This window comes from Gracilinanus agilis, chromosome 5, assembly GCF_016433145.1.
Source record: "Gracilinanus agilis isolate LMUSP501 chromosome 5, AgileGrace, whole genome shotgun sequence".
In the NCBI taxonomy this organism is placed as follows: domain Eukaryota; kingdom Metazoa; phylum Chordata; class Mammalia; order Didelphimorphia; family Didelphidae; genus Gracilinanus; species Gracilinanus agilis.
In genome coordinates, this window is record NC_058134.1 from 21,625,433 (window position 1) to 21,649,147 (window position 23,715).

Consider the following 23,715-nt stretch of genomic DNA (forward strand, 5'->3'; position numbering starts at 1 on the left):
TTCTGGTTCTTTTATGTATGGATAGACCTCATGACTAAGCAGTGGATGAAAATGTTTCTAGTATCTCTGTCTGCCCAAATGCAGCATAATCAGCCATACTCCCAAATCTCTAATGTGGAGACCCTACCTCTCTGTGTCATTCTTGATTGGTAGGCCTAGAAGAACCTTTTAGAGATCTTTCTCACCACATTCTTGAAGTCATAGCTTCCTATTTATGAGATTTTTGTTGTTTTTGAATTTGTGCTCTCAAAAGAATTGCCTTATCAAGCTTCTCTCACACTTGTACTTTGAATGCTTTTTTCACCCTGCTACCAAAGAACTTGGAAAATGTAGGGAAGGGAGCTAGGTACTAGTGGTTGGAAGAGATCCAGAAAAACCCAGGGAAAGTGGGCTTTCTGCTTAGTAAAGAGGCCTCAAAGGAATGAGGAAGCAGTAGATTATGAGATTATGAGAACTCCTTGGAGTACAACAGCTGAAAGAAAATAGAGGTTCTTAGATTCAAATGGTTCATAATCTAGTGGTTAAAGTGAAATTGAGGTGGCTCAGTGGATAGAGAGCGAGGCTTAGAAACAGGAGGTTCTGGGTTCAGATTTGGCCGTAGACACTTCCTACAAACTATGTGACTTAGATCGAATCACTTAACCTCAATTGCCACCCCTTACCCCTTTTCTACCTTAGAACAGAAGGTAAGGAGTTTTTTGGGGGTTTGCTATTGTTTAAGTTAAATTACGTCTTCATGCTACACACACACACACACACACACACACACACACACACACACACACACCCTCTGAAGGATTGGAGAAAGCAGTATTTGTTTAAAATGGAAAATTCAATTTTTGATTAGCTTTTCTTAAAAACAGATTTGTGTTTACATATAAATGCATTTTCTTTAGAATCGTTATAAATAGCCAATGTCTGATTTTTCCTTTAGTACTTGAAAGAAACGGGTTTTAATAAAATATTAGTCTGGAAAATGTAGAAATATTTGTTGGTCACGACACAGCAAGCAAAATGATTAGGAGATGAAAATGACTTTGTTCTTCTAAAATATTCATCTTGGTTGTGCCCAGAGCATCCATATAACTGGATAGGAGTAAGTTTTTGCAACTTAGAATAGTGTTGGAAAAAGTTATTTTAATGGCTTTTGACTGGAACAAAGATTGTACTGGTCTTCTCTTTGAAGTAATTTCTTGGTTTCAGGTCAGTGGAAGAACAATAATTATATTTAATTCTTTTGCTGGTTCTCTCTGGTAGAGAAGTTTGATATCATTTGAAACTTATTTGCTTAAGTAGGTGGTTGAGATTGGATATAAATGCCCTCCTCTTAGTAGGAATCCATGTTTATATGGTCTAACATGAGAAATGGTCTCTTGTAATTCAGGTCAAGAGCAGGTAGAACATACTTTTTTGAGCCCCCCAAAAAGCCATGAAAATTATTAACTTAATTGTTTTCAGTATATTGCTTTTTTCAGCTTAATAGAAATAGAATTTTTAAAAAATTGTTATACCCTTGGTAAGTTCGTTCTCTCTCTCTCTCTCTCTCTCTCTCTCTCTCTCTCTCTCTCTCTCTCTCTCTCTCCCTCCTTCCCTTCCTCCCTCCCTCCCTCCCTCCCTCCCTCTAGCCTCTTAGGTTAATCTAGCTTTTTTGATTGGTTCAGTGCGGCTCCGACTCCAAGGCCACTGCTTTTCCTCTGGGTTCTACAAGAATGCTAGTCATTATTATTCAGAATAGTTCTTCCTTTTTTTTTTTTTTTTTTAAAACCTTACCTTCCATCTTAGAATCAATACTGTGTATTGGCTCCAAGGCAGAAGAGGAGCGGTAAGGGCTAGGCAATGGGGGTTAAGTGACTTGCTCAGGGTCATCAAGCTAGAAGTATCTGAGGTCAAATTTGAACCCAGGACCTCTTGTCTCTAGGACTGGCTCTCAATCCACTGAGCTACCCAGCTGCCCTCCATAATAGTTATTTCTGCGGCAACCTTTTTCTCTCCTTTCCAAGGCACCTGCTTGACCACCAGACAGCCCTCTCACCTCTTGGCTCTTTGGCTTGGGGGTTTTTTCTTCGCTGTTGCTGCTCTAAGAGTAATTTTGTACCCTGAAAAAGAGCCTAGGATGGCTCTTTTTCATCACTCTCTTGTTTTGCCTATCCTCAGAGAAACTGGGTAGACTAGAGAGCATGAGTGTAGGAGTACAAAGTCCTGGTCCACATCCTGACCCAACTTGTTTAGTAACTTTAGAAGCTTAGGCATGATACTGTTCTGCTATGGACTTCTGTAAATGGGGACTTGGAGTATTCGCTTTTGTAAGATGTATTCCTGCTCTTTTTTACACTTTTGTAGCATAATGGGATCATCTGTGAAGCATGAGATATGCTGCAGGCTGTTGGTTATATGCAGGAATGGGGATGACCTTGAATATATGGAATGTTACAAGTCTCATCCCTTCCTTCATGGACTGAATTCCTAAAGGTATCCAGAACTGTGACTCCATTGGCATATAGGGCCATAGGAAACCTTTACCAGTTCAGGTCTTGTACCTTTTCTGTCGAGAGTGCTGAGAGTTTAGCCATTTGGCCAAATCCAAACAGTTGTCATGGAAGCCAGGCCTGATCCAAGGCCAGCTCTCTCTTAGACCACACTCCTCGGGCAGAGCAGGATAAAACAGGCTTCATCACATTTATGAAATATTCTTTTCTAACTTGTAACATGTCTACTGTATTCTCTTTTAATTGGTCCAGGTCAGGATGGCTGACAGGATGGCTTCCCACTTGGTGTCCAACGTCTTTGTCCCTGCTAAAAGAAGCTGAGGAAAAAATCTTAAAGTGTGAGTCTTTGTCCCTCTCCCTTCCCAATTGCACCTCACATCTAAAGGAGATGGAGTGGTGGTGTGGAGGAAAAGCCTGGTTTGGAATTCTGGAGCCCTGAATTCTAGGGCCACATTGGCCTTGAGTACTGTAGGACTTTGGATGAAGCCCCCACTTGTTTTGCTTCAGTGTTCCATTAGTTAGAGGAAGGGGTTAAATTGGATGACTACTTTGTGGAGATAATTGAAGGTAGTCAGAGAGAATAAAGACTGGCCAAAGTCAGCTCTTTGGGAAATCCCCATATTAAAGGATCAGAAAGAAGACAAGACCCAAGGAGTGGTTAGAGGAGAATCAAGAGAGGGCAGTTTGGGATCACCAGTGTGAAAAGCTATGGTGATGCTGAAGAGGATGAAGGCTAAAAAAAACCACAATTTGGCATTAGGTGACAGTCTTTGGTAACCTTGTGTGACTATCAGTGTGCCTGGGGCTGAATCCCATTTGCAAAAAGTTGGAAAGAGTAAATGGGTAGTGAGTGAGAAAGGGAACTGCATAGGGTCTAGACAGTTCTTCCCAGCTGTTCCACAATAAAGAGGAGAGTGAGACAGGTAGGGCACTGGCTGGACAAGGGACAAGGAATGCTATTTGTAGTATTAATGTTGTTGATAGATTAGGGTGACCTGAGGATAGTTTTGAAAAGGAACCAGTGACAAAGTTGGAATGTTTGAGGGAGGGAATATCTAATGGAACAATATCTCTAAGGGAGTAGGATGATGGGATTACTGTGATTGGAGGTATTGGGATTTGTGTTGGGGAGCCTTCTGGGTGATGTTTCTCTGGTTACTGGAGAGATGGAAGAGGGAAAAGATAACAGTGTTGTAGGGATTTGGGAAGGGGAACCTCAGGGATAAGGTTATCTACTGGGGACAAGTGGAATGCAGGGCAAGAAATGGGTCAGTTGGCCAAACAATACTTTCCTGTGAGGCTATAGTGATGCAGTCTCACTAATGTGAAAAGGGGAAATTGCATTGAAACACTGCAGTGTGAATTCTTCTGTGCTAGAAGAGGACAGAATGGGTTCTCCATCCACAGTGAAAGGCCCTGTGCTTTTAGCAACTTTGTTTTAGTATATGTGCTGCTGAAAGTGAGCACCTGTTGTCATCTTTGTGAGGGGAGCTCTGTTAAGTCCCTCACACAGTTGACTCTTTGGTGCTGTTGCTGTACTTCTTGGGGAGAAACTAATGAAGAGAAATCAAACAGGGGCTACTTTGGTTCCTGCCACAGTGGGCTGGCGCTGGGAAGCCCTTTCTGCTTATCCGTTGGTAGAGTTGAGCTCTCACTTCTCCCTTCCCACTCTCACTCTGTGATCCTGATCTGCTGTCAGGGATGGAGCAAGTGTTGAGGCTGACTCAAGCTCAACAAATATTGATATGTGGCTGCCAGGTGGATTTTTAGATAAAAGAGCCTGAGTATTTCCAAGATCCTTGATTTCAGCACTGTATGTGCTTCTCACCTTGGAGACAGACTTGGGGTTTTTATAAGACTAAAATATTCATTGCTTTATCACCAACATTCAGGTGATGAAACTCCAAATATAGCTGGGCTTGTCTCCTGTGGCAGATGTAGTCAGGTGTGCTGGGGCCATCTTTTGAGGCTCTAACTTGCCAGGACAAGTGTGAGAGATTCTAGTCTGCTGGCATAGCCTTTGAGAATTCAGAGTCCTCCACTATGATGAGTTATCAGAGAAAGATTTTAGTGAAGACTCAGAACAAAAAGCATACAGATAACTTGAGAATGAGGGTCTTTGGAGGCATGGCATTTATGTGGGAATCTGTTTTTCACATTTGAATAGGGAAGGAATGACTGACATTTAGAGATGAAGCAATCTTCTTTTAAGTGAGGACTTGAAAATAGATTGGAAATGGCTTCCTGTACTTAACATGAGATCATAAATTTAGAGCAGGAGGGAACCTTGGAAACTATCAAGTCTACCCCCCCTCATTTTACAGAGAGAAAAGTAAAGCCCAGAGTTTTAAGTGAAAATGACTCAGTCACATAGCCAGTAAATGATATGCTTAGTGAAGATTCAAACTAGGATCCTCTTGAATAGAAAATTGCATTTTATGTACTTTCTATAAAGCAGAGAAAGTTATGAGTGGGATTGTTACAGATGCTACTTCTTGGTCTTGAGAACTGGCTTATCTACCATCTAAGGCAGCCCTCTGTTCAGACCACTTTAGCCCTAGAACTGAACAAGTGGGCTGATGTGCTCTTTTCTATTCTGGTGCTGCTTGTTTGAATTTCTAGATAGAAGTTTACTTTAATTTTGGGGAAGAAATGGAATGTGGCACCTTATTTCAGAGGAGGAGGAGAGAGATTTCTCTTCCAGTTCCTGAGGCTGACCTTCTTCCCCATTCTCTCGCTTCCCTTACTCCTTTTCTCCCACCTTTTCTCTACCGTTCCACACCAATAGTAGTTGCATAGCTTAACTTGTCTTGTTGTAGGATGTCATGTTGAGGGAGAGGCAGTGAACGTGCCTGTGGTTTGAAAGTATTAAATAGTCTTATTGGGAACACTCATTGTCATTTGCCAAAGGGCAATGTCTGTCCTCAGCCTCCCAACAGACTGTCAGCTGGAGTTCTGTTCACATTCCTTCTCTTGCCCACCTTGAGGCCCAGGTACTTTCTTTTTTTGAACCTTTCCTCCTCATGTGGTGTCACATAGGCCCTTTTAGATGCTAGAACTCCATAATGCTGAACTGAAACAGCTTGAAGACCCTTCGATTTTTTTGTTTGTTTGTTTTGTTTTGTTTTATTCTAGGCTTCCCACTTGTGGATTTTCTGTGAAGCTTTCCTTCCCTTAGCTTCCTGTCACCAACACTTTTTTTTCCTCTGGAGTGTACCACCCTCAGTATGTGATTAATACCTGGAAAGTCTCTTTTCTGCCAGTTAGAATGTTGGCATGTCCCCTTCTAATTTTCCATTCATGAGATATGCCTACTGATTAAGAAGCAGAATTTTAGAGCTGAAAGGGAGGGGCCTTCAAGATCTGCTAGCTAGCCCACCCATCCCTATTATTTTATAGATGAGAAAAGTTGAGACTTGAGGAGTTATGATTCACCAAAAGGCCCTATCAGGACTTAGTAGCCAAGAACCTAAATTTCTTGTCCATTATTGCAGTAGATAGAGTGCCTGGCCTGGAGTCTAGAAGACTCATCTTCCTGATTTCGAATCTGGCCTCAGACACTTAATAAATGTGGGACCCTGGACAAGTCACTTCATCCTATTTGCCTCAGTTTTCTCATCTGTAAAATGAAGTGGTGAAGCAAATGGCAAAATACTCTAGTATTTTTGCCAAGAAAACCCCAAATGGGTTCAGGAAGAGTCAGACATGACTGAAAACTTCTGAACAATAACGAGCTCTTTCTACTCAAATCAGAGCTACTTTTAAAATATTTTAACTCCTCTATGAGATGTTAGTACAGATTCTTCTCATTTCTTTTTCTATCCTTCTCTCATTGTTTTATGGTATCTCTCTCCTGGGTTTTAAAGCAGTCTCACTTTGCTTAGCAGCACAATGCCTGGCACATAGTAACTTAATAAATGTATGTTGATTTTCTTTGAACCAAAGCATAAAGGTAATGAACGTTCTCCAGATCTAGAAACTCAGCCAGATTTTTGGTCAAAGTAGAGCAAAGACAAGGCTGAGGCTGTATAGTTAGGCTCATCTCATATGGAGACTTTTTTCAGTTCCATTAATTAGCTCCTGTACAGGTTTTAGATTTCCTTTTTTAGAATGAGAGTAAAACAATGATTTGTCAATGGGATAGATATTTTTCAGTGTTAATTAAGAATATATTCTATTTCCCAGAAATAGTATGGTCAAATTAAGCAAAATTTTTCTTTTGTTTTCTGTTTTCTTTAGGTGTGCCCTGTTCATACAAAAAAGAACCTGTTTGTATATCTAATGGAAATAAAATATGGACACTAAAATTCTCTCAGGATATTGTACATAAGACTCCGCTTGTCCTCCTCCATGGCTTTGGAGGTGGTGTCGGACTCTGGGCTCTCAACTTTGGAGATCTTTGTGAAAATAGACCCGTGTATGCTTTGGACCTGCTGGGATTTGGGCGGAGTAGTAGACCCCAGTTTGGTAGTGATGCCACAGAAGCCGAGGACCAGTTTGTGGAAACAATTGAAGAATGGAGGTGTGCCCTGGGTTTGGATGCAGTGATCATGCTGGGACACAATCTGGGTGGATTCTTGGCTGCTGCGTATTCACTGAAGTATCCATCAAGGTAAAATGAGGGCAGCAGGAACAGATGAAACTTTAGTCATAGAATCACAAAGATGGAGGACATCTGACCACATCATTTATTCTTCAGACTGGATTTAGACCCACAGTGCAGAGCTGCTTCAGTATTAGGGAATCATAAACATAAAAGACCATATTAGTAACAAGAATATTGTCAGGTCTTGGCTTTTATCAGGGAGATAAAATGTATGAGCTGTGGTAGACTGTTTGTCATTTTAAAAAAATTCCAGAGAGGAAGAGAAACTGCCAGTTTCTTGTCAGAGTCTTCCACAAAGTTAAAGACACCTCCATTGGTCAGCCCAAATTCTGCAATATTTGCTCTGTGGAGACTTGAAAAGAGGACTGTCTTAATATTCCTGGAACAGGTTAGGAAGTACATGTCTAAATTTGTGTAAGCTAGAGGCCAGAGGAGTAATCCTGGATGTAGATATTACCTGGCACAGCTTTTTATTGACTGTAAGTATATTCACTTTAGGTCTGGGCATTTGCCTTTCTAGTACTCTGTAATCAATTGGACAAAATGTAACATCTACTAAATGGTCCTTCCCTTCTTCAAGACACTATATCCATACTGTAGGACTTAGGAAGGGGCTTGCCCATTATGAAAAGTATTGCTTGTGCATACTATGAAATCTTTGACTGGACATTTTTGCATAGAAACATTTATTCAGCGTGTAAATTGCCTTGTTCCTCATCTGTCTTATTTAACTAATCGATGAGTCAATACTTTATTGAGGAAACAAGGAGTGGTAAAGAACAGGAAAAACTTATTCATTAATTCTAGGTATAGGTGCTTGTTAACAATTGTGTAGTCACAGAATTTGGGCTGGTCACAACCTTAGAGATGATTTGTACCCTGTGACTTGGTAGGACATCTTTCTGAATTGCTTCCTAAGTGACAAAAACCATTCCATTGACAGGTTATATTAATTCTGAATGGGAGTTGTAGTATTTACTTTGTATATATTAATTATACAAAATGCTTTCAAAAAGGATGGCCATATAATTTTGTTATAGAAAATTCATCTGGGCTTTGTAAAGAAAACAGGTGAATCTTGAAGTTCTGGTAGGAGGGATATTTCTGGGATTAACTATCAGGATAAAGAGGTCTATTCTAGAAGATTGGTACAACCCAAAGGATTGGAGTGTTGTAACTATAAAAGGTATGAAAATTATGTTTTTCTTATAGTTAACTTTTTAAAAATCTTTACCTTCTGTCTTAAAATCACTACTGTGTATTGGTTCTAAGGTAGAAGAGTGGTAAGGGTGGGCAATGGGAATTGTGACTTGCCCAGGGTCACACAGCTAGGAAGTGTCTGAGGCCGGATTTGAACCTAGAACCTCCCGTCTCTAGGCCTGGCTTTAAATCCACTGAGCCACCCAGCTGTCCCCTATTGTTTTCTTTTAAAAACTGTACAAACTCATCTTCTCTGGGTGGCATGGGTGTTAGGACACTGGACTGGGAATGAGGAAAATCTGTGTTGTGCTCCTGCCAATTGCACATCCTTAGCTCTTTTCCCCTGGCCAAGTCACTGAACCTCCTCTTCAGCCTCAGTTTTCTCATCTGTAAAAATGAGAATAAATAAAAAACTTCACAGTGTTGTGGGGAAGATCAAATAAAATAATGTATAGAATCCTGGGCAGAACTTTAAGAGCTATATAAATGCTAACTCCTGTTGTTATCATCATCATCGTCATCATCTTCATCCTTAAGCCAGCCCCTCCATTATGCTATCCTCTCCAGTAAATGTAGCTTCAAGGATCCAGGAATGAATTACTGGCTATTTAATACAAGCTTAGATGTTGGGGAGTTTAATAATCCAAAGAATGAGGGAAAAAAAAGTCTTCATCTTGACTTTTAGGAAAGGTTATTTGAACTTGTTTTCCCAACAAAGAAATGGAGCTTCTGATTTGAGTATGTCTGGGCAATTTTCATTTATAATTTCTTGATTGATATGTCTTTTGCTTGTGGTCTTCAGGTGTCCATATGGTTCTTAGGATGCTTCTTCTTGTCTCTTTTCTATTTTTAGGGCATTTGTTTTTGATAGGAAATAACTTACATTTTCTTCCTATTTTTTTCAGCCTCTTAAATTTTGTTCTTAATTTCTAGTGTCTCATGGAGTCTTTGATTCTATTCATTTTACTTAAATTTTTAGGGAGATGGTTACTTGGGCAAGATCTCACTTATTTTTCTTCTAAAACTTTTCCCTAGTGCCTATTTTATTTCTTATTTCATCTTTTCCAACAATTCTAGTAGATCTTATGACCAAGCCACACCTTTGGCCTATGAACTGCCCGTAGTCCTCTAGCTTTGCATTTTGGACATTACTAGGTCCATAAAATTTATTTATCAGCAACATCTTCTATTTGCCCATATTTTCAACTTGATTTAACTAAACTGGAATTTTTGTCAGATTGAGGCTTTGACTCTTCCTGCACTCTTAGGTGAGATGGAAGGCCCCACTTGATGTTATTTGGGGTCCTGCCACTGGTGTCTGCTCTTAACAGAACCTCCAGAAGTGCTGATGTCTTTGAGGCTGTCAGCCCAAAAATCCTTAGAAAACCATTGGTAGGGTAGGGCTCAGGTTATTATATGTATGCCCAGAGTCCCCAAGAACGACTCTGGCTTGGTGGCAGCTTGTGCCTTGTTTCTCAAGTTCATCATCTACTTCTTTCTCTGGACAGAAAGAAGTAAGAAGTAAGTAAAGAAGTAAGATTACCTGGACGTAACCTGTAGCATACTTTAGTGATAGTCCTGCCCCCTTTTGATCCTCCTCAGACTTTGTGGATTTCCTTATTTGAGTATCTTTTTCGTATATAACAGTGCCTAACCCCTCTTTCTGTTCATTTTGTCCCTTACCCCCCTCATCCCAGTTTTACTTCTCTTTCACCTTTGGAGTAAGATATACTCATATTCCCATCTGGGTACTCCTCCTGCCAAGGCTTAGTGACAATAAAGAGAGAAATTGCCCTTCCTTCAGTGCTGTGGAGGCCACTTCTGAGGCAGTCTTCTCCTTTTGGATTGTTCTTATTGGAAAAATGGAGTTTCTCTGTATTTGCCCTGGGATATCTATAATCCCAGTTTGCATGAAAGTTTCTTTGCCTTCTTCTGGGAAGGGGGACCATAAGCACTTTGAAAGTCAGTCACTTGGTTATTGTAGAAACATAAACATTGTTCAATACAAATTGCCCATAATATTGCTCTTGCTTTTTGAGCTGTCAGAAGTAAGATTTTTAGTCCTTTTTATTCTCTATTCAGTACCCAGGAAAATCATTGTCTTACATTGCATGTGGGACCCTTCAGCCCTGAAGCTGTAGTTTTCCTTTTCATCCTCTTAGCTTTGAGAGCCATCCTTGGTTTCCTTCCTTTCTCTCTCACCTCATATTAACTCACCTAACTGACTGACCTTTTCTTACAAACTTAGCCTCTTACTTGGCTGAAGAACTTGCCTTATCTTTTCTCTGCTAGCTTCCTTTAGCTCAAAACCTTCATTTCCCTTTTTGGTCCATAGTAGCCATGAGTCCTTTTTCTTCAGCTGTAGCACTTCCATTTTTCAACTTCTTTAAAGTTCCCCCAGGTTTTACCTCCAAACACAACCTTGGCCTTCTTCATGAATCTTCCAGATCCTTTGTATATAATTCCCCTTCTTGCTTCTCCTCTAGTCACAGCTGGGAAATTAAAGAATCACAGACAAAGCCCAATCTCTCTAGATCAGTTCTTTTTAAAGTGGTAATAGAGTGAGTGAGCCATGTTTTAATTCACTGTCTTAGACCACTAGGTTGTTCCTCACCTTCTATAGGATGAGAAATACCTTTATGTAAAGGTGTTGAGGAGTAGCATCTTCTATTTGTATTTATTATTTTTTCTTTCCCCAAGAATATTTTCTTTTAGGGGAAAACATATTTTAGTAATGCAATTGTTAATATACCTTCTCTAATGCTAATGGTCCCCAGCTGACCATGGAACATCCTTTTAGAAAAGCAAAAGCTAGGAAAGTAGTTTGTTCTTGCTTTCTCTCAGTTGACAGATATTGACTAAAATAAATAAACTAGTCAGAAAGTTGCAGAACTTTAAATTTGTTCCTCTTTTAAGTCAGGGTCATAGGATCCTGAAAAAGATCCTAAATTAACTTTTTGACAATACTTGATAAAAAAGACTATTAGTTGCTTGGAATATTTAGCCGATTTTAAATTTAATTCTTTCAATCTCATAGTACATTATTTCTATATTATGACGTTTTCATTATTCCTTCTTGAACTCAGTATTTTAATAATAGTAGTAGTAGTTAGGGAAGCAAAAAGCTGACTGAGTTCTCAATACTTTGTTCCCCAGAGCTATTCTGCCTATTTGACTTCCTAATTCTTTGCTTGGAAAACCATGTCCCTTCAAGGCATGAAAGAGTGGAAGTTTAATATATATATGATGTACTGCTTAGTCTCTTTCTCTAGGTAAGCCCAGATAATTAGTACTTGAATCTGTCAGCTTATCCATCATGAATCCTTCAAAGAGAATCTACTGAAAAATGCTACATGTCTCTTCTAGATCATTGAACTTTGTTGGTAGCATAACAGCACTAGAGCTGCCTATCTCTTACTGCTTGCTGGGAGGGATCTCTGATACCACTACTTGTGAGCAAGTTATTGTTGGTTATAGACTTTGGCCTCCTTGCTTCTACCAGAACACTTTCCATTGCCCTCTTGATTCACTCAAAATTTGAGGAACTTACTTAGGGTGAGGGGCATATAGGAAGTTCCCCAAACTGCCAGTGTCAGAAGCTCACCTAGGCCTTATGATATCAAAACTTGATAATGTTGCTATAATACTGATGTGAAAATCAACCATTTTAACCCTTTGACTTATGAGCTCATCTTATCTGCTTCTTGGCCTGGTCTGATCCTGTGCCCTGACCGTGCATTTCTGTTAGCTCCCCAGAACTCTGGAAAGAGGTCCTGCTCTACTGGGACTTCATTAACCTCTGAAATCTGCAGGAGAGAAGTCTTTTTCCAGGCCTGACAGTTACTCTGCTGACTTAAGACCACTTGTCTTATCCTTACAAATCCTTCTGTCATGGGTGTTCTCACATCCCTCTGTTACCTCTTCTCCATTGTCCAAATAGACCTAGCATTCTTCCTAGCATTCTGGTTCTTTTCTGATAGAGACTGACCAGTAACCATGGCTAACTTGAATGGCACTGTGAGATCAAGCGTCTTAATCTGTTGTGGGCTGCAGCTCAGTTTCTTAACCTTTAGATATAGTGTGGGCTTTCCTTTTTTATCATATCCTTGGAGAAGAGGGACTCTGTTCCTTTTTGCTCTAAAATTGATTTCATTTTCTAGTTGTTCTCTTATGCTAACTCATCCCATTCCCAAGGGAGGACAGGTATGAAGAGAGCAAGGGGACCAGCTAAAGGTCTCTGGATTATAGATACTGAGCTGGGAAGAACCTCTGAGGCCAGCAGGTCCTACTTGTTAGGACAAAACTCAGGCCTATGGAGTACCCAGCCTTCAGTGCCAGCTCTCCCATTGTACCATGCTGCCCTCAGCAGTGCTGAATTTTTAAGTTTTTTGGATCCATGGTTTTGATTCTCATTTGTAATCCATGAACAGAAAACAGTGTTTATGGGGGCAGCCAGGTTGCTTAGTGGATTGAGAACCAAGCTCAGAAACAGGACTAGCCTCAGACCCTTCCAAACTGTGTGACCCTGGGCAAGTCACTTTACCCTTATTGCCCTAGCCATTACTGCTCTTCTGCCTTGGAATCAATACTTTGTATTGATTCTAAGACAGAAGGTAAGGATTAAAAAAAAAAAGTGTTTACTATAGAGGCATCTGGTACTTCATGATACTAAAAAAAATTATTCACTTCTTCATCGACATTGCTGACTCATATATAATCTTTATTTATGTACTCTTATTCAGTTTGGACCAGTGTATTCTAATCTGAAAAAAGTGTTTCTTTTTTGGATCTTTCCCTATTCGTGTGGGGATGACACACTCAAAAAACTGTATGAGAAAGAACCTTACAAAGATTAGTTAGATCATTTTAGAAAATTTAGACTTGCTATGGGATCCTTTTATTTGGCCATAAGAGCAGCTATTGAATATTTAAGCAAGACAGTTTTAGTGACAATGAATATGTTTAATTTAGTGAAGGAACATGCCTTGTCCAGCCTTGTTTTTTTTGCTAGGATAGGTATAATTTTAGTAGCACGTATGTGAATTTCAGTGAGACTCTTTATTGTACTCTTAATAGTTAGTAATGCTGAGAAATTGTGTCTGGTTATTTGGGGGGAAAGGGGGCAAATCTTTACTTATATCCAGCATTCCATCTGATAAGGATGGCTTAGGTGATAAAGAAAGAGGAGGAGACTCTGGATTTCTGTCAGCTCATGGTTCCATCTCCCAAGTGCCATTGAGTCACAAGTTTAATATATGCAGAATTCAAACCCCATTTCACACAAAGGCACAAAGAAACTTTGCAGTTGCGCAGAAATACAAATTATGTCATATATCAAAGCACAAAAAACCTCATTGGCTTCAGGGTTTTCAAGGTGAAGATAAAACCCAAGTCTAGAATTCTAGCTGCCTTATTATCAGTAAGCTAAGTCTGGGAATACTTTTCTCAGGGGCAGATAGCCCCTGCTGGAGGAGGTTTTGTCTAGATTTGGCTTTGACTGTCTAGAAATAAATTCAGAGCCCAGGCAGTTTTTTGCTTAATTTCTGTGTTTTTAGTCTTGGAGAGAAATTGTTAACCTCTTAACTGTTGGTTTGCTAAGAACTTAAAGTTTTTCAAATAAGACTATAATGCTTTCTAATAAGAAAAGGTGTGTATCATAAAAGGGGTCAAAAGAGGAGTCAAGGGGGCAGCGGGGTAGCTCAGTGAATTGAGAGCCAGGCTTAGAGACGGGAGTTCAAGTCTGGTCTCAGACACTTCCCAGCTGTGTGACCCTGGGCAAGTCACTTGACCCCCATTGCCTACCCTTACCCCTCTTCTGCCTTGGAGCCAATACACATTATTGACTCCAAGATGGAAGGTGAGGGTTTAAAGAAAAAAAAAGAGGAGTCAAGATTTTTATATTAGATAGCCCATTCTGTCTAGCTCTGACTAGCAGAGTAGCTTTTGATGGGGTCCAGATAAAAATATCTATTTGAGACTCTTTTTCTCTTATTGGCCTACCACAGTCCTCCAAAACTTACATGTTCCAAGTGATGATAAAAACTTCCAACTTAGTAGTTTTGGTTAAATAACTTAGTATGTCTAGACCTAGTCTCTCCTTACCAAGTTAGGAGATGAGGAAGAGAAATAAAATCACTGTTTTTTCCCTGGTTCCCTATTTTTCCTTCTCTGCTATGAAAATAAACCTATGAAAGGGTAAAACTAGAATTTTGGTGGGAGATGTGGGCACCAAACTCCATTCAAAATGACATCAGTGTGTTTGAATGAATGAAAGACCTCTTGAGTACTTACTGTACATCAGATACTGGACTGAGAGTTGGGCATATCAAGTCTTTGCCCTCAAGGAGCTTCCATTCTAAAGAACAGACAACTAGATATTTATTAAACACTTACTATGTGCCAGGCACAGCTAAGCACTGAGGATACAAATACAAACAAAAAATTCCTCTCAGAGGAATAGAGGCAGATATCCTAATGGGGGAAGACTCCAAAGAAACTCCCAGCTAGAAGGTGGAAGTGAGTGGGATAGGGGAGAGCTGGGAGAGGACTGAAGGATGAGGAGCCTGGGTCTTTTCTAAAATTGGAGGTTCCAAGAGGAACTCAGCAGTGGGAGGAGGTCAGAAGTCCCTGAAGGATGACCATTCTTGAGTGAGATAGCCACAACCCGCTGAGGGAACTTCCAGGGTGAGAAGGCATCTTAGGCAAAGTCTGGAGAAAACTCCTAAAACATGGTGGCCTAAGAAGGGTATTTTGATCTAGAACTCACAGGTGTGTGATCAATGTGTGTGCGTGCCATCAGCCATTTTCAGAAGCCCTGGGTGGGAGGTGCAAAGAAACTCAGGCAATGACATTATAGGAAGATGTCTATGAAGCCTGGTTGGATGTCTGAGACCAGTCTCAATAGGGTGAGCTCTTACCAATCAGACAACACATAGAAGGGCCCCAGATAATGAGGATAGGGTTGGAGACCAAGACTGAGCTAGGTATTAAACTCCTTGAAAAAAAGAAATCATCTAGAAATCAGGGGAGGCAGAAAGATGGCCAACTCCTCCTCTTGGACCAGCTCATTTGGGCAGCACCAGAGAAGAAGCAACCCACACTAGCAACATGGACCAGACTTGGTGGGGTCTTTATTAAATAAAGACCTGAGCACCAGCCTTCTCAGGAGAGCGATGTTTTGTGGTCTTAACCAAACTAGACTGACTAGAGAGAGAAGACTTTCTGAGGTTTGGTCTTCTTTTGCCATGAGACTTTCATACTCTTTTTTTTTTTTTTTAAATCCAGGAAGCTTATTAATATTGTGATCTGTTCCTTCCTTTTTGGGATAGCCAAAACCAGTGGGAACCTATAGCTGGTTAGTACGTCTTGGAAGTTAGCACCCACCAACACATTAATACGAATTAGCAACACTTCCCTGCAAGACTCATGTTAGTCCTGGCCCTTGGCTATCCTTAGAGTTGTCAGGGAGCCCCACTGAATACTTATATGTACATTGTGAACATTTTCTTAGTTTTAAAAATTATCATACATTATTTTTTACCATTTCCTGCATGTGTTCCACTTGAAGGTTTTCCAGGCCCCTTGCTGCTAGCCTTTTTCCACACTAGCTGTACACATATAGATTTGAATGTACAGTCATTTGCATGCAGTCTACCCCATTAGAATGTGAGATCCTTGGGGCAGGAAGCATGTTTTTGCCTTTGTACTTTCAGCACTTAGCACAGTGCTTGTCACATATTAGACACTTAGTAAATGCTTATTGACTGACTGCATTATTTCATCTGATTCCCCTGACAGTCTGGTGAGGCTGTGGTCTTACAGGTATTACTGTCCCCCCTAACTCTTTTACAGAGGAGAAAGGCAAAGTCCAAAGAATTGCAGTGATTCTAGGGCAAATCAGTGTTGGACTGCTTCTAACAAATCCGCTCTTATCTGAAAATGGCTTATTGTCCCTAAAGGGTGAAGCACCTTATCTTAGTGGAGCCCTGGGGCTTTCCAGAGAGACCTGATAGTGCTGATCAAGACAGGCCAATTCCAGTGTGGATCAAAGCCTTGGGAGCTGTACTGACCCCTTTTAATCCCTTAGCCGGCCTCAGAATTGCAGGACCCTTTGGTAAGTACTTATATCCTAGCAAAGTAAAGGCAAGCATCCATAAACATTTGGTTTTAGATTTCAGTGAAATGAAATGAGAACGCTTTTTTTGTGAAGCCATTAGAAATATCTTTAGACAATTTTTACTTGATGTTGTTTGGAAAAAATAATCCCCCTGATATTGCCTGTTGATCAATAATAATTATAGTCTTTCTTTGCATCTCTCATCTACTAACCTTATCTGGAAATTCTATGCAGCCAATGTGCGATATGCCTGCAGCCTAATTATAGACTATCACATCCATTTTAGTAATAAATGTATTTTTTGAATTGGTGGGGATTTTTCCTTCTATTTCCTCATTAACTTGTTCTGTTTAGGAGGGTTTATCTTGTGTGTTTTTACATTTACATGCTTTCCTGCTAGTTGATTATAAAACTTTGCCTGCTCTATTCTGGGGAAGTAAACACTACTCTGCCCTTCTTCCTTCCCTGGTTTTCCTAGTACTTAGGTTATATTGAGTATTGCCCAATAACTTTGGCATACATAGAGCTGACCTTAAAAATAGGCTGTTGGTAATTATTTTAACCCACTTGGTGTGACTTTGGTGGGGGGGGTATCATCTAGGATCTAATTTCTGTTTGTTTTCATACTTAAGGTTAACATCTGTATATCTTTCGTGTGTTCTTTATGCAGATTAGTGCTAAAATCTTCTGTTAGATTTAGACTCTAGACTTTTGTTAGACTTTAAAAGATAAACTATGTATTCTCTGTTATTACTTAGGCTTAAGCCTTGTGCAACGTCTAAGGCCTGATTTTAAGAGAAAGTATGCTTCAATGTTTGAAGATGATACTGTGACAGAATATATCTACCACTGTAATGTACAGACGCCCAGGTAAACTTTGTGTTTAAGTTTAGTATGTTTGCGTATGTTGTAGGAAAATGTACTAGAAAAATGAGTACCACAGAAAATCATTTGCTCAAGAGTGTCTAATAAATTATAACCTAGTTGCAAATCATTTATCAAATACTGCTAGTACTTATATAGAAAATGCTTTTCACAGCACTATATGACAAAGAGCTTATAATCTAAGGAGAAGATAAGACATAAGAGTTTTATTTACCAATCGTTTTTCAAGTTCTTATATGTAAAGCATTGTGATGATTGCTGAGAAAAGTAAAAACATAATTAAGATAATATATATTCCTTCACTTCTGTATATAATTGGACAAGTTCATGGGTAATGTAATATAGTAAATGTCTCCAAGTGAGTGCTAAAGAGGGCATGTGGTTTAGGACTAAATTAAAGCATCGTTGAATTGGAATGGTTTGGGGAAGCTTCATAAAAGAGTTTGGTTTTTAAGCTCTTTTCCTGGAAAGATGGGTGACATTTAAATAGACATTTTGCATGTCAGAGGGCATTGCTCTGAACAAGATAGGGAGACGTGTGGAGGCAGTGCTGTTCTTAAGACACTGTCTAAACCAGCTTGGCTGAAGTTGGTTTGTGGAGGTAAATAGTGAACAAAATGTGAAAGTGGACAAGAGGGCCTCCGATCATAAGGAAACAGTTGGTGGCTCACCATTATCTTTAGGGCAGTGAAGGGATAAAGGGGTGCAAGGAAGAATGAGATAGGTTTAACTGTTGCAGTATCCCAGTCAGAAGATACTGCCCATGTTTATATAGTGTAGTCAAGATTTTATAAAGTTTCTTCCACTTGAGTCAGATTGGTATCATCTGTGAAATCATTGTTTTAGAAACTAAGAGATCTCATTGGCTTAAGAACATGAAGAACAACAGTGTGGAGTAGTCCTACAAGTGCTGAGGTAGATATACATTTATGTGCCCTGACCTCAGCCTAGGAGTTTCTCTTCTCTAGTTCATCCTGTGTGACTAGTGCTTAAAGGCTCTTTCTCCATGGCCTTGGAGGCAAAGACAGTTGAGCTTTGCTAAAAAGCACTGTTTCTTGGGGATCTTGTACATCAATCAATTCAACTTTATAAGTGGGTGAATTTTTAACAACCAAAACTAGTGGGAGAAAACTTGAAAGAGGGGAGCCATGAGGATATTTTATCCAAGAGTGAGCAGAATCAACTTGCTCAAATTCACAAAGGAACAAAAGAGCTCTCATAGTTAAAAAAAAAAAAAGACCTAAATAATATTCTTTCTCTATTATAAGGAAAGTTATAGGAGCTACAAACCGAACACTATGGAATGAGTTGTGGCAGTCACAAACTAGCTGGCTAAGCCCAGATTCTGATACAACCTGGAAAGACTCCCCTCTCTAGCCTAGCCCACAAATGATCTGGATCCAGCCTTTGTAGAAAGGAATCCAGGGAAGGGAAGCCCATTACCTCTCAAGAGATCAGGCTATGTTTGAAGACTAGAGTCAGATGAGAGACTGCTAATAGAGATGGAGATATTGCAAGTATAGAAAAGGGAACTCAAGTGGACAACCTTGATCTTTTCAGCAAGACAGATTTTGAAAGGGGGAGATTAAGGTCTTGAAGATAGTGAAAAAGCCTTTTAGGTATGCTAGACAATTAGCAGAAGGTAAAAATTTAAAAAACTGGCAAGTTGCATTTAGCAGGAGTTTGTAGTAGGTCAGGTTTGTGTCATTTCACTTTTTAAAGGTAAAATTATGGGATATGATAGGTTGGAACAGACTTCACTCCCACTAACTAATGTCCATGGTTTGTGCCATTAATACCCCTTGGTGGAATAATGGAATTCTTGAGCCCCTGCTATAGCTTCTTCTTTCCCCTTTTCTGCCTGTTGATAGGGGCCATCATTTTCCTTCTTATGTGCCCATTCCCATCACCAACAATGCCCAGGATGTCTTGGCTCATTTTCCCTTCTGCCTTGGACTTAATCCATGGCAGGAAAAAGACTCACAAAACTGCCACTGCTGTTAGAGGGAAGGACTTTACAAAATCATATAGTAGGAAGGCAGCATATTGTGTGAATGTTGAGCCTTCCATTTAGAGTCAGAACACCAGAGGGATCAGATCCTGGTTTTCTCTTCTGTTCCCTGCTTGTTTAACTTTGGACAGTCACTATATTCCTCAGGGTCTCAAGTTTTCTTATGTACAATAAAAAGGATATACTGGGTTATCCCTGATATCCTGTGATGCTATGAGCTTTCTTAACAACAAAAAGTTAATGACTTTATTTCAGTTTTTCTTACAGATTAGTGTACTAGTTGTGATATTTAAGTTGTCTACCTTTTGAATTAGCACAGAATTAATATTTCATAAATGGTTTGTTTCATCTATGAAAATTTCTGTTAAAATATATCTTTTCTGGAACTTGATAGGCTGATGTGTTTGCAAGTATATGTTTTTGATTTTTGCTTTAATTTAGAAGGGCTGTGGAAGAGGTGGTTCTGATTTTTATTCTCCAATTATGTGCGCCTTTTACGTATAGTAAATTTATACTCTCACACAATTTAGCATTTCTCATGAAATAACTTATTTGGTTAATTGTTCAAATCTTATTTCCCCCATTACTTTTAAGTGGTGAAACTGCCTTTAGAAATATGACTATTCCTTATGGATGGGCAAAAAGACCAATGATCATGCGGATTGGGAAGATGGACCCAGACATTCCGATTTCCGTCATCTATGGAGCCCGATCTTGCATAGATGGCAATTCTGGTAACACCATCCAGTCCCTAAGGCCACATTCATATGTGAAGACTATAGTGAGTGTTTGGTTTATTCAAGGTTTTCTATTATATATGATGTATGCTTTTTTGTGGGTAAATAGGAGAGCATTTAACAATCCTTTCTTGTACAGTGCTGCATGTCAGAACTCGGTTACAGAATGTACACTCTGATGGGAAGATCTAACATGGGATGGGGGGTGGGGGAACCTTGGGTCTGGGGAGTCAGATCTTCATTGCCCTCACCCTTTTTTGTAAAGAAAAGACAAGGATTGCCCAATTTTAAAATGTCTTTTATGTGAGCTACATATATAAGAATCATTTTGCCAAGATCTTTTTTCTACTCTTACTTTTTGGAACTCTAAAGAATGCTAAAAATATTCTTCAAGACTCATCTATGGGACAGTGAGGTGGTTCAGTGGATTAAGAGCCAGGCCCAGAGATGGAAGGTCTTGAGTTCAAATTTGATCTCCAACACTTCCTAGCTGTGTGATCCACATTCTGAACAATTTTGAGAACACCTCTTCTTTTTTGTTAAGGCAGCATGGCAGATTGGGGAGTGGGCTTTTAGCAGCTTCAGTGTCCCCAACATCTCTGAGAGTAGCACTTGCCTAGTGGCAGGTGCTAATTTATATTGGTAGACGAAGTTTTCTAGCCTGGAGTTCCATGTACCTGTGAAGTCGCATGTCTGGTAAAAACAAAAAACTTAAGTATCATAGCATTGGAATTTATTGCTACCTGTAACCTGAAAACAGGCTAAGGACCCTAGTAAGGGATTTTGTTAGCTAACCAGTGCCTTGCCCCAACCAAGCCTATGGTTAGATGATCTTATTCTATCAGCCCCCCACTGACTTACACTGTTCTCACCCAGGCTATCCTTGGTGCCGGACATTATGTCTATGCTGACCAACCAGAAGAATTCAATCAAAAAGTAAAGGAGATTTGTGATTCTGTGGACTGACCCCAGTCAGATCTCAATGGACAAGCCTGGTGATGGATGCAGTTCCTCAGCAATAACTTAGAAAATGTGATGAAGAATAAGGAAACCAACACAAAGAAACCGAACAATCCTCTTGATTCTTATTTTGCACATTTGGCATTTCTTCCATGAAGTCACTTGCACATTTATATCAGATAGTGCCTTTTTGGATGGGAACCCCTTTTTAAATAGAAATTTCTTTTGAAATACCTACAGAAAGCTCAGAAACTAATAGATTTAAATAAAGGGTTTCTTGCCTCCCTGACCTAGTGGAAATACTGTAATTTTTTAACTGGAACATTTTTTCAAATATAACTTTGCTATATTGAATACTTTTGATATTGGAATCTACCTTTCCACTATAAAGACTTTGATATATCATTGTGTTATGTATTATAAATGTGCAATTTATTTTATTTATGTCTTCTATGATTAACATGTGTTTGCCCTTGGGTTAGCCATGTTCCTTCTCAACATGTTGAGAAGTAGAAAATTTTTGTATCAAAAATTCCCACACAGTCCTTGATGGTAGAAGTATTGTGACAGACGGGGAAGCTTCTTAGGAAAAGGAAGGAAAGGTCTGAAAGGAAGGAACATTGAACCGGAGAAACCAAGAATGAAGGTTCTATATTTCTTATTTTCAAACCAGTAGGCTGGTAGGTCAGAGACTTTGCAGGGATCCATCTCTTTAAAATTTGCTAAATCCATCCTGAACACAGTCTTTTGTAAATTAACTCCTCATGGAAGCCATTGTCGAAGACATTAAAGTTAGCACCTAGAAAAGGCATTGTAGGGCCATCTGACCTGGCTTTCAAATCCTATCACCAGCATTTTCTAGCTGTGACTAAACTTACTTTCTCTGAGCCTCAGTTTTTTCATCTATAAAATGGAGATAATAATACCTGCTTCACCAGGACCAATGTGAGCATTAAATGAGAATGTATGTCAAGAGTTTGATCAATCTTATAAAGTGCAATATAAATTTGTATTATTCTAAATTCCTCTCAAGACAGGAGTTTAGTACTTCAGTACTTGGAAGTGCTAAATGATTTCCCTGTACAACCTGTTTTTGTTATTTTTGGATCCTTAGGTATAAGATGTTACATTAATTAAAGGGTGCAAACAGCCTACTCTCTTCTAACAACTATCCTCAGAACAGAAGATTTTCTTCACTTGGAATAGCAAAGGTATCCATCTTAGAACTCTATGGTCTTATGATAGGATTGGACTAAATGATACCAAATTTTCACCAACAGTTCTTAGTGCAGCCCTGAAAAATAATCAGCTGAGTTCTTGCCTATGATATGGGATCAGGGTGGATCTAGATTTTTAAAAAGTTATTGATTATGGCATAGGAATACTTTTTTAAACATCTATATGTATCTGTGTATGTGTCTATATGCACATAAACACATGCATGACTGTGTTTATATATCCACACATGTATATATTTTTGAAACCCCATGACTAGCTGCTACAGATGACAATACTTTCTTGCTATGGTTTTTAAAAACATATTTTCATTGAAAATGAAAACTAGGACTATATAATAACTGGTTGCCAAAATATCTCTTAATGGGAAACAAAAAAACTGGGGAAGAGTTACACTAGATGAGACATTTGGGTTTCACTTGTATGTGGTATTAAACCTTTAGGAAAGGTAAATTTAAATAAAGACTCAAAAAATACAGTGAATGATGCCGTAGTGTGTCTGGTCACTTTAATAATGTCTATAATAATAATTAAGTGTTGGGTTGTACTTCCTAGGAAAAAAAAACTATTCTATTTTTCATCTTTAATAGGTGAGTTTGGAGTATAATAAATGACTTAGTGATCAGTGGTTTCTTCCACTTGTCAAATAAAGTAGTTGGGTACAAGTAGGGGATGAGACATTTTGTTTTCAAGAAAAATCTAATAGAGGATTAATTACTATTTTGAAGTGTCATCTTGGATTTTCAGGTTACATTTGTAGTCTTGAAAGGGTTGTTTCTTTGTTTTTCAGGTTTTGGGTTTATTTTTAGGACTTAAAGACCATGCCAAAAAAAAATAAGACTTTATTAAACTTTGCCGTGTGATACCTTACTAGTTAAAACTGTAACTATAAGTTTTGGCACTTTGGAATGAAGCTGAATATTGCCTTTGAGGGCAGGAACTATTTGACATTTGGGGATATTTATTCTTGGATTACTTGTTAAATGGAAGTGATTATGTGCAATCTGACTAAATTTGTTTAATCTTTTGATGTTACCTTAAACTTACCCTCTTTGCCTGATATATATAAATAATTACATAGATGCTTTTTTCTGTCAAAGGCAACCTTGATTCCCTGGATTTCTTTTAATGATTTTTGAAAAATTGTAGATGTGAAGAGCATAGGACTGGAAAAGTGGAAATGTCCCCATTTTCTAATATATTTTGTCTCATTAAATCAAGTAAAACATACCTCATTAAATATGATGTGACTATGTCATCTACAATTCTGTATGTTTTCTGGTCTTAAGTATAATGAGCAAATGTTTATGGAAACTAACCCAGTATATATGTTTGTTTATGGTTGATAGAGAATTGCACCTCAACTGGATAAGTTGAAGTCACCAGGCCCAGTTGACCTGTATCCTAGGGTACTAAAAGAAATGCCATTGTGAATCTTGAACCGTTGATGTCAGTGGACCAAATTTGCACTATCCTGG

General features: G+C 39.1%; 1 protein-coding gene across 1 annotated transcript; it reads left to right on the forward strand.

The window, feature by feature from the left end:
• Positions 1-2,706: 2,706 nt before the first annotated feature.
• On the forward strand, positions 2,707-23,467 carry LOC123249745 (1-acylglycerol-3-phosphate O-acyltransferase ABHD5). Its single transcript, XM_044678873.1, has 6 exons — positions 2,707-2,824; positions 6,726-7,098; positions 16,251-16,405; positions 17,167-17,278; positions 19,899-20,085; positions 20,918-23,467. The coding sequence occupies exons 1-6, from the start codon at positions 2,707-2,709 to the stop codon at positions 21,005-21,007; spliced, it is 1,035 nt and encodes a 344-aa protein (XP_044534808.1). The 3' UTR covers positions 21,008-23,467.
• The last annotated feature ends 248 nt before the right edge of the window (positions 23,468-23,715 follow it).

Excerpts from the sequence above, each read along its gene's own strand:
- LOC123249745 (XM_044678873.1), top strand. The coding sequence starts at position 2,707 with ATGTCTACTGTATTCTCTTTTAATTGGTCCAGGTCAGGATGGCTGACA. Across the intron at positions 16,406-17,166 it reads CAGAATTGCAGGACCCTTTG|GCTTAAGCCTTGTGCAACGT; the intron begins GTAAGTACTTAT and ends GTTATTACTTAG. Across the intron at positions 20,086-20,917 it reads ATTCATATGTGAAGACTATA|GCTATCCTTGGTGCCGGACA; the intron begins GTGAGTGTTTGG and ends GTTCTCACCCAG.